General features: G+C 43.4%; 1 protein-coding gene across 3 annotated transcripts in view; it reads right to left on the bottom strand.

Moving 5' to 3' along the window:
* Nucleotides 1–16071, bottom strand: part of zzef1 (zinc finger, ZZ-type with EF hand domain 1) — a 255470-nt gene that overhangs the window by 65381 nt on the left and 174018 nt on the right. For 2 of the 3 annotated variants that reach the window (XM_048556964.2, XM_048556963.2), the window contains exons 47-51: nt 15415–15515; nt 13973–14108; nt 8427–8456; nt 2708–3067; nt 1682–1825 (exon numbers count right to left, since the gene is read on the bottom strand). In XM_048556964.2, coding sequence (XP_048412921.1) covers nt 1682–1825; nt 2708–3067; nt 8427–8456; nt 13973–14108; nt 15415–15515 — 771 coding nt within the window. The remainder of the gene's footprint in view (nt 1–1681; nt 1826–2707; nt 3068–8426; nt 8457–13972; nt 14109–15414; nt 15516–16071) is intronic. The other variant, XM_048556965.2, reaches the window with a different exon arrangement.

Genomic DNA, 16071 nt, shown 5'->3' on the forward strand with positions numbered 1-16071 from the left:
ATAAACCAACATTTTCCTAACTACCATCAGTTCTGATGGAGGGTCACCAGATCCAAAACATAAAAAACTGGCTGGGCAACAGGAGACAGAGTAATAGTGGAAGGGAGTTTCTCAAATCGGAGACCTGTGACCAGTGGTGTTCCACAGGGATCTGTGCTGGGACCACTGTTGTTTGTGAGATATGTAAATGATCTGGAGGAAGGTGTAGGTGGTCTGATCAGCAAGTTTGCTGATGACACTAAGATTGGTGGAGTAGCTGATAGTGAAGGGGGCTGTCAGAGATTACAGCAGAATATAGATAGACTGGAGAGTTGGGCAGATAAATGGCAGATGGAGTTCAATCCAGGCAAATGCAAGGTGATGCATTTTGGAAGATCAAATTCAAGGGTGAACATACAGTAAATGCAAAAGTCCTAGGGAAAATTGATGAACAGAGAGATCTGGGTGTTTAGGTCCATTGTTCCCTGAAGGTGACAATGCAGGTCAATAGGGTGGTCAAAAAGGCATATGGCATGCTTTCCTTCATTGAGTGGGGTATTGAGTACAGGAGTGGGCAGGTCATGTTGCAGTTGTATAGGACTTTGGTTCGGCCACATTTGGAGTACTGTGTGCAGTTCTGGTCGCCACATTACCAAAAGGATGTGGATGCTTTGGAGAGGGTGCAGAGGAGGTTCACCAGGATGTTACCTGGTACGGAGGGTGCTAGCTATGAAGAGAGGTTGAGTAGATTAGGATTATTTTCATTAAAAAGACAGAGATTGAGGGGGGGACCTGATTGAGGTCTACAAAATCAAGAGGGGTATAGACTGGGTGGATAGCAAAAAGCTTCCCCCACCCCCCGCCCCCCCAGAGTGGGGGACTCAATTACTAGGGGTCATGAGTTCAAAAAGTGAGAGGAGGAAAGTTTAAGGGAGATACGCGTGGAAAGTTCTTTACACAGAGGGTGGTGGGTGCCTGGAACGCGTTGCCAGCGGAGGTGGTAGACGCAGACATGTTAGCGTCTTTTAAGATATATTCGGACAGGTACTTGGATGGGCAGGGAGCAAATGGACACAGACCGTTAGAAAATACATGACAGGTTACACAGAGGATCTTGATCGGCGCAGGCTTGGAGGGCCGAAGGGCCTGCTGTTCCTGTGCTGAAATTTTCTTTGTTCTTTGTTTAACTCTGATTTCCCTTCACAAATGCTGTCAGACCTGCTGAGCTTTTCCAGCGACTTCTGTTTTTGTTCCTGATACAGCATCCACAGTTCTTTCAGTTTTTATTATGTGTGTAATAACATCTCTGAACAAGTTGATGGGAAAATATCTACAAAGTGCCGTGCTCTGCAACTATTTGACGCAGAGCAGGAAAGTTCTTCCACATTCCCAGGTCAAATGTCTATCCCTCCAAAACTACCATTTACCCACCTCCTGCCAGACACAGAACATTTTATTGGTGATTTAGTCATTGCTGTTTGTGGGACCTCATAGGGTACCAACAGGCTGACCTTTTTCTGACATAATGACAGTGCTTTTGGATGCTCTGATGATTTGAAAAGCACTGAGTAAATCAGTGTCCTTTTTGTGTGTTAAAAAACACCCAGGATCATGGGGGCTTCAATCTGTCCTGGTTTCATTACATGGTATCATGGGCTGGCACAACATTTGGAATAAACTGCAACACAAAGCTAGACGAAACCTCAATCGTAGAGTTGTTGTCATAGGGATGCTTGGACTCCCTGACTTGGACATCCATTCCTGGCTCTTCCATAAACTGACAGGCTGTCACTGCCAGAGACCTCAGCATGTTCACACTGCAACCAAGCAGCACCTTCTGCAGAATCTGTTGAAAACAAACAAAAAGATAGTAAAACTGTAACACGGAAAACATATTTACAGGTTTAACCAAATGCACAACACAATGGGGAAGCGCCAGGCTGCAGTCAATTAAGCCCTAAATGATGATAATATTATGAAAGGGAAAAAAATGCACTTAGCTTAGTTTAGTCACTTGGCTTTCTGCTGGTAGTCCTTCCCCACAGTAGCATTTCTTAATTTATGACTGCTGAGACATTTAAATCAATAATAAATAAACTGACCAGTAAACCATGTTTATGTCTGAGGCTATGAAATAAGGGGCAGGCACCACATTGAGAAGCTGGGGGTGCAATGAGATGAGGGTCGGGCTGTGATGGGGGAGGGGGGACGCAATGGGGGAGGCAGGTGCCATTCGGGCATGTGCACCATGGGGAGGTGAGTAGGTGCCAGGTGGAGAGTGTCTGTGCACCAGGGCGGCAGGTGGGAGGTGCCATGGGGGGGGGGTGAAGGTGTTTGGGGTGGTGGGTGGGGCAGCGATGAGGGAAGGGGCAGGGGAACAAGTTGGGCAAAAGAAGGGAAAGAAATTTGTTGCTGACATTACAACACTGTCTACACTTTTTTGAAAAAAACATTTTGCATGTTTTGTCAAACAGTAGCAGCCAGAGACAAAAGCTCAAATTCTGCGTTGCCACCCAGGAGAATTTCTATCTGACCCTCATACCGCCACCGTTTTCTTCACTGTATCCTTGCAGGAGTCTGTTAAACCCTGCCTGGCGTATATGACCATATTGACCTGTAGTTCTGTCCCTCACTCCAAGAAGTGAAAACACCTTTGGACAGGTACCCTTTGCTTTACTAAAATGCTGCCCAGCGAAGCACTGGCCCAGCTCGCAAGTCTATCACCAACCTTTTCCCATAGCTGTTTCTCCTCCAGCTGCATAAGCAAGTCAAGTATGTAGGCCATGTGCGACGGACAGCTGAGACCCAGCACCTCCTCAGTGATTGGCTCTCCACTTGGCCAGTCAGCTAACAGAGAAGCCAGCACGTGCCTGGCGTATAGTATGGAGATGGCTTCGTTGACTTTGTACAGGTAGTCCCGAGCTGTCCTCTTGCTTCTCATGTCGAGCTCTTTGTGCAACAGCATGGAGCTTTTAGTCCGTCGTTGTTTGGCAAAACTGAGTTGCAGGTCACTTTCTGTGTTGGTTATGAGTTTCTGGGTCACAGGGTTGGCTTCCTCTGTTGCCTTCTCACAACGCAAAGGCTTGGACTATTAAAACAGACAGGTTAGCTTCACCTACCGAGTGCTTAATAAATGAACAAAATCATTACAGCACAACATGAAGATAATTTCAAATGAACTTTGGTTATTCATCAACAGCTTGTGCATTCTTATCTATTATACATTGCCTCAAAGAATTTGCATCAGTAAACCTCAGCACATAGGGATTTGCAGGCTTGGGATAAAACAGATCAAAGCAAATCCCATGGCTGTCCTTTCACCATAAGCATTTATAAAATTGTCAGATATTAATGAAACTTAAATATGTGAGTGCAAAAGCAAAGGCATTATGCTAAATCTTTATAAAGCAGTGGGGAGGTCTCAACTGAATTAGCATATTTAATTCTTGGCAGCACATTTTAGGAAGGACATCAAAAGGTTGCTGAGAACCCTCAGAATGGTACCAGGTTTGGAAAATTTCAGGTACAACGGAGAGACGAAAGATATTCTATTTGCTCTCTTTAGGGCAAAGAAGGTAAAAGTAAGGTTGATAAAGGTAACCAAAAGCAAAAGGTTCTCATTCAACAAATTGTTTCTACTTGCAAAAGGCTTAACAATCAAAGATTTAAGGTAACTGGCTGAAAATCCAGAGGCGACATGAAAGCTACGTTTTGGAGTATAATGCTTGGAAGCGAGGTGGAAACAGAGTGAATAACATTTTTCAAAAAAAAAGGGAATTGAAGAAATATTTAAAGAGGACATTTTTGAAGGCCCAGGCTTTGATATAGACAGTGGGACCTTCTAGCAAGATCTAAGGTGGGGGGCAGGGGTGAATGCTTTTCTTTGGTGCTCTGTTATTCTATTGTTCCACATAGAAACAAATGGTTGTGGAACTGCAATTTGTACAAAAAACTGCCTTATTTACAAAATGAATGTATCAAGAACAGCGTTAGTTCTGCACAAAAGCTAAAACCAATAAATCAAAATAGTATCAGAGATAGCAGGAACTGCAGATGCTGGAGAATCTGAGATAACGAGGTGTAGAGCTGGATGAACACAGCAGGCCAAGCAGCATCAGAGGAGCAGGAAGGCTGACGTTTCGGGCCTAGATCCTTCTTCACAAATGAAGGGTCTAGGCCCGAAATGTCAGCCTTCCTGCGCCTCTGATGCAGCTTGGCCTGCTGTGTTCATCCAGCTCTACACCTTGTTATCTCAATCAAAATAGTATAGTTTATTCAGTGGAGAAACGTTATTGCACAATACGACAAAGATGCATAGAAATTCCCGGCAAGTGCTTGAATAAGTAAGTGTGCCATTGTTTTGATTATAAATGGGCTGGACAGAATCAGAAACTATTCACATCTCTTTGTAATTTTAAGTAAATCACACAAAAGCTGTGGCACATGAGAGTTTAATAAAGTGAGGAGATATCTATTTTGGTCCTAAAAGAACGCAGTGAGTGTTATTTTGAAATAGTGAAAAAGCTAAAAGTTGAGATTCAAAGAGTCTTGGGGATCTAACTGCAGAGATCATCAAAATGCTATTGAGATACACAGAAATTAATCAAAAGGGTTAGTGAATTATGTTTAGTTCTGAGCACCATAGTTTAGGAGGAAAATAATGATAGCTGGACTCCAAGCATTAAATTACAAAGAGATAATTCACAAACTACAGTTATGGTCTCTGGAATTTACAAAATTAAGATTCACATAAATTTCTAAGATACGCAGAACACAATTTGAGAACAGAAAGTGTTCCTACTAATTGGAGAGTTGAGGAACAGGAAGGCACAGCCAAAAAGTGAAAGTCTAGAGTGAAGGTAGGAAACAGTACTAGGCGCAAAGAGTAACAGAAGTTTGGATAGCTTTCTCAAATGGCAGTTTACATTAAGCTCATCATAGAACTGAAATGATTAGATTTTTGGTTATAAAAAGGTGGACATAATGCAAAGACGGTTTGAAGAATTTAGATCAGAAATCAGTGAATATCTCACTGAATGGCAGAACAGACTCAAGGAGCTAAATAGCCTACAACTGCTTTCATGATGGCTTTGTGATAAGGACTGGGTCATCACAAACCTCAGTACCTCTTGCCCAGGGAAACGAGCTAGGAATTCTAACCCTGCCAGTCATGTCTTCTGATGAGGTTAGGAACAGTCTCATTTGTTCACAATGTTTCTAATGTGAGAGCAAACAGTCAGCACCTAATGGCAGGTCTTATCAGTGAGCAGATGCAGAACAAAGAGTACAGCACAGGAATAGGTCCTTCAGCCTTCCAGCCTGTACCCACCCATTCTGCATTTCCATACTAAAAGTGTCTTCACTTACAGGATCCATATCCCTCTACTCCCTCCTTATTCATGTATTCGTCCAGGTGCTTCTTGAATGTTGCTATGGTGTCTGTTTCCACCACCTCCTCTGGCGGCGTGTTCCAGGCACCCACCACCTTTTGTGTGGAAAAACTTGCCTCACACATCTATTTTAAACTCACCCGGCCCCCAACACTCGGCAGTTTGAGCCCATGTCCCCTAGTAATTGGTTCCTTCATCCTGGGGAAAACCCTCATACTTTCCACTCTATCCACGCTGTTCACAATCTTGTAAACTTCAATCAGATCACACCTCAACCTCCTGTGCATTCCAGTGAAAACAAACTCGGTCTATCATACCTTTCTTCAGACCTAAAATCCCCCATACCAGGCAACAACCTGGTAAACCTTTTCTGTACCCTCTCCAAAGCATCCACTTTCTTCTGATAGTGTGGAGATTAGAACTGTAAGCATTATTCCAAGTGTGGCCTAACTAAAGCTGCAGCATAACTTATCTATCCTTATACTCAATGCCCCTGACAATGAAGGCAAGCATGCTGTAGACCTTTCTTCCTACCTTATCTACCTGCACTGTCACCTTCAGCAATCTGTGGACCTGCACACCCAGATCACACTGCATATCAATACTTATAAGGGTTCTGCCATTTACTGTATAATTTCCATTTGTGCTTGACCTTTCAAAGTGCACCATCTCACATTTATCTGGATTAAACTCCATTTGCCATTTTTCTGCCCATGTCTCCAGCTTATCTATATTCTCTGACAATCCTCCCACTATCCACAACTCCACTAATCTTTGTATCGTCCACAAACGTACTAATTAGACCAGCCGTTTTGCTCCAATTTATTTATACAGACCATGAACAGTTGAGGTCCCAGCACTGATCCCTGTAGAACACCACTAGTTACAACCCTCTATTCTGAAAAGCATCCTTCCGCCCCTACCCTCTGTCTCCTTTGACTAAGTCAGTTCTGTATCTAACTTGCCAGTTCACTCCTTACATCATGTGACTTCACAGTTTGTACCAGTCTGCCATGAGCGACCTTGACAAAGGACCTGCACCCAGCACAAGCAGACCCTTTTAACATTCAAGGAGCTAATTTATAAATCAATTTAATGAAAGTCTCAAAGTGCGGAAATAAATCAAAAAAACTTTACCAATGTTTTATTTTACTTCTATTCCTTTAATTCAGCCACTCTGATTGCTTGTGGTGCACAGCTTCTCTTTAATGAGGCATGGATCTTATTTTCTGCCCAGCTCAATGCACCACCCGCACAAAGACATCTGCCTGATTGCAATCCTACCAGAGTGTCAGACTCAGTTCCAAGGGTGAATAGTGAGCCGATACCTCAATCAGCTCTGTCCACTATATGACATCAGTAGGTTTGTCTTTTGTTAAATAACATACATACAGCATGGTCAGCTCCAGTATTTAACTCCCCTCCTATACGATCTAGAAGACAGGCTTCTTACAACAGTGCAAAAGTGGGTCACAGTGTGAATGCGTATAGTTGAACTGGCCAAACATAACACTATACCAGCCGTCTAGCCTGTCACAATCAATTTGGTTTAACCAGGGCTTTTGTGAAGGCTGGAAGAGGGAATATGGTAAAAGGGAAAATGGCATGGGAGGGTAGGGAGATGGGATAGCACCCGCCATGCCATTTTACCAGCTAAGGTGAAGATGGAGGACAATCTCAATCCGGAAGCAATGTGATCCACTTAAGCAGCTAAGGAGTGGCCTTTCCTCATCCATGCCAGCAACTTACCTGTAGCAGGTGCACCTTCTGCTGCATGGGAATATCACCTGGTCACCTCCCAGACGTGAATGGTCTCCTAGTCAGTCACCCTATCGCCTCTGGAGGGCATCCAGCTCCTGGCTGAGATGGTCCTTACCTCCTCTACTCTAACAAGTGCCAACACTCACCCACCAAGGTCTACCTGACTGGCTCTACTTGCAGGGGTCACTTACCCTATTGGAATATGATTCCAACATGCACTCTGTTGCCAGGTGCAGCCTCAAGCGGCCATTGTTCCTGACAGCACTCCTGAGACTATCTAGCTATTAGCATTCCAATTGGCCATGAGCTCATGAGGCAGGGGGCTTCCTTTTTAAGAGGCAGCAATGCCTGGGGGCAAAATGAGGCAGGAAGGCTCTGCAAACTATTGAGGAAGGTTTGCCTTCGCTTTCCAGCCTGTTTGCAAGATGCCTACCACAACAGAAGTCAACCCAGTGAGTCTAGCCACTTAAACAAACAGCCACGTACAGCTTTAGGCTTGTACTCGCTGCCACCGGCTGCAGAGAAGGGCAAAGATGAGGGGGGAAAACATTAACAGTGCATCTTCTCCAATGCATGTTGGGCCAGATCAGAGAGGTTGCGATAATTCTGCTCATTTTACTGTCATCAAGAAATCTAATATAACATTGTATTAACCTGATACCAAGTAGGAATAGACAGATCCGTAATGCAGATAACTGCCGCTCTGGAAAATTCGCATTTTTTTTTAACTCCTGGCTGAGGTGAGGTCTCAGCAAGTTGATGATTAATGAGAAGATAAGTGAACAGTTAGCTTCTCTTCTCATCACACTTTTCAGGACAGAGTGACAGAAGATTCAGAGATCCAGCCCGCTCATTCCAATACCCAAAGCACCAATTTCATGCCAGCAGGAATATTGCAGGATTCAGGCCTTATTCCAGGAGCACAGTAAAGGAAAGATTGTTGCACAGAAAACTTAAATTGAGTTATAATGCAATCCATTTATATGCAAATCTGCTATTAGCAAATCCATGATGTGAAATACAATTTTCTTGCTATCCAGAATTGACCAACATGGTTAGAACATGATATACACCCACGCCTTTTGGCACGGAAGTCAGTTTGAAAAGTTTTGTTTGCACAGGCCTGCATATAAACAGAATGCAGAAAATTAAACAGGAAAAACTTTAGGATTTCTTTTAAAAGCTGTATGTAAGCTGATGCTGTATCTGCTGGTTAAATAAAAATTAAGATTTTTCATTACATGCGCTAGGTGAGATAAGTTTGATTCTTTAATGTGGAAATGGCTGGCCACTTACCAGTGTGCAGAGTTTTCCCATGATCTTGTGCTGTGGAAAGGGGTGATGTTGGTGAGTGCAAGTTACAAGGGTTGTGCCACAATTTTACCACTAGTACAAGATGATATTAATGGGTTATTTAAAATGAAAACAGAAAATGCTGCACTGTTCTCATACACAGCAACATAGGAAATAGTTTATCAGACTTCTACGGCTTTCCTTCATTGGAATAGCATCTTCTTGGCACTGCCAGAATGGGTCAGCCCATTTTGTCAGGGGTGAGAGAGAAGAAAAAGGGAAGATATTTTGTTAGAATATGAGATTTCCTCACATTTCCCTGATACATTGTAAGGGACTAAAAATTTTTTCTTTGTGGATTATTGCATGGAACATTGGCTCAGAGGTTAGCACTGCTGCCTCAGTGCCAGGGACCCAGGCCAATTCCAGTCTCAGGTCACTGCCTACATGGGTTTCTTCCAGGTGCTCCGGTTTCCTCCAAAAATCCAAAGATGTACAGGTCAGGGAAACTGGCTGTGCTAAATTGCCCACAGTGTTAAGGGATACATAGGCCAGGTGGTATAGCCGCGGGAAATGCAGGATTACGGGGATAGGGTGGGGCAGTTGGGTGAGATGCTCCTGGGACAATCAGTGCAGACTGGAGGGGCCAAAGGGTCTCATTCTGGACCATCGGGATTCTATGTTTCTAAACTGGAAGCCAGACACTGCTAAATAGCTGAGATACAATAAGAGTTTTGCGACTTAGGAAGAAAAATGATGCAAATTTAGCTATACACGGCAATGTTGTTGGAGCAATGAAATTGTTACTTTGTGAGTGAGTGTGGAAACAGGAGCATGGCCACATAGTCTAAAGTGCTTGACTCAAGTTCCATTCTCTCAAGATGCTAGAGGTAGGCTCGAATCCCACCACTGCTAGTTCAATGCTTGATAGTGGATCAGTCTATAGGACTTCTGCCTTGAAGGCACAAAAGTTGTGGGTTCAAATCCCACCGTGGAACCGGGAGTCTAAGTTAAGCCTGCCTGATAACTGTCCTTACAGATCTGTAACAGCAGCCCGTATTCTCCTGTGTCAGAAAACATCTCTCTGTCTTTCTTTCAAGAAGGTTGGAGAGACTAGGCAGAAATTTACAAGCAAAGATGTTAAATGAAATGCACTGAACAGCAGTAACTAGAGTTGAGTGAGGGTGAGAGGGACTTAAAACATGGCAAGATAAAGGCAGAGTGCTGGACAACTTGCAGTTTGCCCAAATTGGAAATCGGGTGCCGAGGAAATGATAAAAATAATGCTTGCAGACTTTCAGCAATTACGGGGATGCGTTAAATGTGAAGGTAACTTGTGGCAGAGGAGGATTGAAGTAGGGCCTTGGTCATGGTTGAAACAAGGAATTTGCTTCTCAGCTTTCACAGGATTTAATAGGTATTAAAGTCCCAAACCATCCAGTTGAGTGGCATGTTTGTGGAACCATGTGTACCTCAAGTGGCTTTAAGGCATAGCACATTTGATAAGGTGTGCTGTACACAAACTCCTACAGGACTCAAGTACTGCTGCTTTGAGAAAAAATTTAGAGATAGTGTCTGGACAAGTCCACCAGCAGTGAGAGAAGGATTCTTTGATTGAAAACTGGTTAATGAATTGATTAGCAAGAATTCATCAAGTTATAGTCTAGCTCAGCATTTTCGCTTTCATTTAAGATTTTCAGTAAAGCTTTTCTTTTTACCAGGTTACTCTGTGTGTAACGTGACATTATTAAATACTACATTCTCTATTAGGACTGTCAACAGATATTATTTGAAAGCGACAGGACTTTAGTGTGGTGGAAAGCTGGTTAAATGGGGTGGTTGTTCTAACACTGTAGCTTACTTCTGGTGTTAGGTTAAAATCATTCCTAGGATTGATTTTTTTGAGAATCCAGTAGAACATAGAACAGTACAGCACAGAACAGGACCTTCAGCCCACGAAGTTGTGCCGACCATTGATCCTCATGTATGCACCCTCAAATTTCTGTAACCGTATGCATGTCCAGCAGTCTCTTAAATGTCCCCAATGACCTTGCTTCCACAACTGCTGCTGGCAACGCATTCCATGCTCTCACAACTCTCTGTGTAAAGAACCCGCCTCTGACATCCCCTCTATACTTTCCTCCAACCAGCTTAAAACTATGACCCCTCGTGTTAGCCTTTTCTGCCCTGGGAAATAGTCTCGGGCTATCAACTCTATCTATGCCTCTCATTATCTTGTATACCTCAATTAGGTCCCCTCTCCTCCTCCTTTTCTCCAATGAAAAAAGTCCGAGCTCAGTCAACCTCTCTTCATAAGATAAGCCCTCCAGTCCAGGCAGCATCCTGGTAAACCTCCTCTGAACCCTCTCCAAAGCATCCACATCTTTCCTATAATAGGGCGACCAGAACTGGACGCAGTATTCCAAGTGCGGTCTAACCAAAGTTTTATAGAACTGCAACAAGATCTCATGACTCTTAAACTCAATCCCCGCGTTAATGAAAGCCAAAACACCATATGCTTTCTTAACAACCCTGTCCACTTGGGTGGCCATTTTAAGGGATCTATGTATCTGCACACCAAGATCCCTCTGTTCTTCCACGCTGCCAAGAATCCTATCCTTAATCCTGTACTCAGCTTTCAAATTCGACCTTCCAAAATGCATCACCTCGCATTTATCCAGGTTGAACTCCATCTGCCACCTCTCAGCCCATCTCTGCATCCTGTCAATGTCACGCTGCAGCCTACAACAGCACTGTATACTGTCAACGACACCTCCAACCTTCGTGTCGTCTGCAAACTTGCTGACCCATCCTTCATTCCCCTCATCCAAGTCATTAATAAAAATTACAAACAGTAGAGGCCCAAGGACAGAGCCCTGTGGAACCCCACTCACCACTGACTTCCAGGCAGAATATTTTCTTTCTACTACCACTCGCTGTCTTCTGTTGGCCAGCCAATTCTGTATCCAGACAGCTAGGTTCCCTCGTATCCCATTCTTCCTGACCTTCTGAATGAGCCTACCATGGGGAACCTTATCAAATGCCTTACTGAAGTCCATATACACCACATCCACAGCTCGACCCTCATCAACTTTTCTAGTCACATCCTCAAAAAACTCGATAAGGTTTGTAAGGCATGACCTGCCCCTCACAAAGCCGTGTTGACTGCATTTAATCAAGCCATGCTCTTCCAAGTGGTCATAAATCCTATCCCTCAGAATCCTTTCTAACACCTTGCAGACGACAGGCGTGAGACTTACTGGTCTGTAATTGCCGGGGGTTTCCCTATTTCCTTTCTTGAAGAGAGGAATTACATTTGCCTCTCTCCAGTCCTCAGGTACAACTCCAGTGGAGAGCGAGGACGCAAAGATCTTCGCAAGTGGCGAAGCAATTGCATTTCTCGTTTCCCAAAGCAGCCGAGGACAAATCTGGTCCGGGCCTGGCGACTTGTCAATGTTTGACAAAATTTTCAGCACATCAGCTTCCTCTATCTCTATCCATTCCAGCATGCACACCTGCTCTTCAAAGGTTTCATTCACTACAAAGTTCGTTTCTTTTGTAAAGACAGAAGCAAAAAACTCATTTAGGGCTTCCCCTACCTTCTCAGACTCCACAAGTTCCCTATGCTATCCCCGATCGGCCCTACTCTTTCTTTGACCATTCTCCTAATCCTCACCTAAGTGTAAAATGCCTTTGTGTTCTCCCTAATCCGTTCTGCCAAGCCTTTCTCGTGCCCCCTCCTGGCTTTCCTTAGACCATTTTTGAGCTCTTTCCTCGCCTGCCTGTAATCCTCTCGAGCTGAGCTTGACCCTAGCTTCCTCCACCTTATGTAAGCTACCTTCTTCCTTTTGACAAGAAGCTCCACCGCTCTCGTCATCCAAAGTTCCTTTATCTTACCCCTTCTTGCCTGTCTCAGAGGGACATATTTATTCATCGCTCGCAACAACTGTTCCTTAAACAATCTCCACATGTCTACAGTGCCTTTACCACGGAACAATTGCTCCCAGTCCATGCTTCCTAACTCATGTCTAATCGCATCATAGTTTCCTCTTCCCCAATTAAATATCCTCCCATTTTGCCTAATCCTCTCCTTCTCCATAGCTATGTAGAATGTGAGGCAGTTATGGTCACTATCACCAAAATGCTCTCCCACCACAAGATCTGATACCTACCCCGGCTCGTTTCCGAGCACCAAGTCTAGAATGGCCTCTCCCCTCGTCGGCCTGTCAACGTACTGCGTTAGGAAACCCTCCTGAACACACCTTACAAAAACAGCTCCATTCAAATTTTCTGCTCGAAGGAGGTTCCAATCAATATTGGGAAAGTTAAAGTCACCTATTACAACAACCCTACTACGTCCGCACTTTTCCAAAATCTGCCGACCTATGCTTTCTTCAATCACCCTGCTGCTATTGGGGGGCCTGTAGTAAACCCCTAACGAGGTGACTACTCCCTTGCTGTTCCTAATTTCCACCCATACTGACTCAGTAGGCAGATCTTCCTCGACAATGGAAGCTTCTGTAGCTGTGATACCCTCTCTGATTAGTAGTGCTACACCCCCTCCTCTTTTCCCCCCTCCCTATTCTTTTTAAATGCTCCAACTGTACCCAGTTCTACCACAATCTCTAAAATCCAGCTAGCTAAAAAGAAAATTGTGAGGAATTAAGTAACACTTGATTCAGGTAGAGGGTATATTGAAATGGGGACTGCATTAGGACCTGGGCTCTCTTATTGTAGATCATCTCCTCTTACACTGGCCAGGATATTGTGTTGGAACATCCTTCAAAGGTCTGCTCATAGCACTGGGATTTGGCACTTTACTGGCCCTCGAAGCTAATTAATTAACCTTCAGATCCAAACCTGCATACTGTATTTCATTCCTCCTTGGAATGTGAACTGTCTAGGCCAGTTTGTACTGTCCGTCCCTAATTGTCCCTTAAGAAAGGGGCAATGGTTAGCCACCTGCACATGGCATTCATGAAATCACTTACCAAACTAAAATAAATTACTGTCACTAGACTTTTCTGAAAACCAAAAGACGTAGGAGCAGAGGCTGAGATTCAGCCCACTGAGGTCTGCTCCACCATTCAATGAGATCACAGCCAAATATGGTCATCCTCAACACCACTTTCCTGCCTTTTCCTTATGAGCCTTGATTCACTTCCAGTTTAAAAGCTGTCTATCTCAGCCTTAAATACACTTAATAATCCAGCTTCTGTCCTAGCTGAGTGACCTCTTACTCAGAGTTTATGCCCTCTAGTCTTAGGCTCTTCACACAAGCAGAAACAATATTTTCCCCATCAAGCCCGGTAAGAAGAATATATATGTTTCAATAAGATATAAACAAATCTGCAGCACGATGGTTTCAAAGTGTAGCTACTACATATGCAGGAGTCTACTACCTCATGAAGGCACATAAGATGTAGAAACTGGGCAACCAGGTTTTAATCCCAAGCTGGGCTGAGTATTGTGCAACAATGTAAAAACTGAGTAAGAGTTATAAAAGTTGAACATGGAGAACAAAAGAAAACAAAGAAAATCGGACATACCACACATGGTATAACCATCATGTCAGTGTCGACAGCTTTCGTGCTATGATCTTCTGTACGTGAGGCTTTGCTTGGCTGCCATTTCAAAGACATGGACTGGATTGCCTCATCAGTCGTAATCACGTGCCCATCAAACCTGGAGGTGGGGTGGGGGGGGGGGGGTGGTGTGGTTCGAAAAACATAGAACTTCGGTCAACTTTCAGGCCATTCTTATGAACCATTAACAATGCAATCTGGAAAGTTCAAACACATCTCCCTGAGGTGATATTATAGCAGCAGTAGACGGGCAAAAGGCTGCATAAACTAACATGTGAAGCTATTCTTCCTTAACTTGCTTCTTTGACTTCTGCTCATCAGCTGCTGTGAATTCCACATGCTGCAGCCTTACACGTGCAACATTCACTGTTACGGAAAATCAAACAAATACTAATATTGAATTAGATATGGTCCTTAGGGCTAAACGGATCAAAGGGTAGGGGTAGAAAGCAAGTTGAAACAAAAACAAAACTCATTGGGAAGCTCAGGTCTGGCAGCTTCTGTGAAGAGAAAACAGAGGCAACGTTTCGAGTCCAACGACCGTTCTTCAGTACCGAATTGGACGATCACTATGACCAATGAAGCCGGGTTAAACTGCCTCCTCCTGCTCCCATTTTCTATATTTCTATTATTTAAGTACCAGTTGAGTTTAGACTAATATACAAGGATAAGCAACTAGCCAAAAGCCGCAGAAAGAAGAAATCTGTATTTATTTGGGCTTTGATTTTCCTCAAAGAAATTAGTTTCATTCGAAGTTTACCTATTGAAAATATCAGTGATATAAGGATTTAGATAAATGTTGGCCAATACACTTGAGAGATCTGTTTGCTTTTCTTCAAATATTGCCAGAGGATCCCTTACATATACTTGACCAGCCAAGTGGGGCCGCAGTTTAACATCACATAACAATCAAGCACTCCCTCAGCAATGCAATGAAGTGCCATCCTAGATAATGTAGTCCCATAATGGGTGGAATTTAACCTGATAATTTTCTGACTTAGAAGTAACAGTACTCCCACTCAACTGAGGTAACATCTATGGATGGGTGATTCGCCCAGTATAGGGCATGCTTTTAACATCGCTTAACTGTAATCCAAAGAGCTAGGGGTGTTTAAGTAGACTGAGTATGAGCATCAAAAGGCATGTGTTGTACTATTGTACCTTACAGCAAAACTCTCCTGTACACAAGTATTCTGTTACTCTTGAGAAATATGCACAATACCCAAAGACAACATTAATAAACGAAGATTTCAAGCAATGTCAATGACGGCCAAATCATAATGCATTTTAAGAAATATTTTTCAAGAAAACCTCCACAATCAAAGCTGTACCATTTCCAACTACAGAACATCCTCCACAGCAAAATTCTGACTGGACTTTATACCATTCTAATATTTCATACCCACCTCTTCTGAACTTCGAGGAAAAAGGAGTCTGTTTTTCGCAGCTGAAGTTCATACATGGCTCGCAGGATGTGCAAAGGTGCATTTAGAGCATCGTGAGTTATCTGGAGGGGAAAAAAAACACTTATACCAGAAAGAACTATTCCAATTGTTATTCCAGCAATTAAAGGGAAGGCCCCAAAGTACAATCAGGAATAACCATCGTCAATATAAAATTCCAGGGTACTACCAGCCTTAAACGATTTCTTAATCAGATCCTTCCCTCAACAAAGTTTTCACCAAGTTGGAAAGAAAATACGAATAAGCCAAAAATCACTCCATGATTTTGCCATCACTGCCTCTCTTAACATAAGTGTCAAAGTGTACTACTACTTCAACTCTTGACAGGGAATATTCACAGCTATCCAGTTAGTCCACCTGAGAACATGGAGAAGATGAAGGTCAAATAGGATTGCCTCTCAAACCCTGGGTCAGAGAGTTAGAAATTAATGCATTCCTATTATCTCACTGAGTCAGGCTCGGTAATAATACATTTCTGGTCCAAATGTTATATTTACTTCCCTGGGTGTGTTTTTTTTAAAAACTCATCAGGGGTCCACTCAGGGCTCAATAAGATCATTTACCCAGCATCAAGCAAAAATGGTTGGGATCAATCTCTAG

The sequence above is a fragment of the Stegostoma tigrinum genome, chromosome 27 (assembly GCF_030684315.1).
Source record: "Stegostoma tigrinum isolate sSteTig4 chromosome 27, sSteTig4.hap1, whole genome shotgun sequence".
In the NCBI taxonomy this organism is placed as follows: Eukaryota; Metazoa; Chordata; class Chondrichthyes; order Orectolobiformes; family Stegostomatidae; genus Stegostoma; species Stegostoma tigrinum.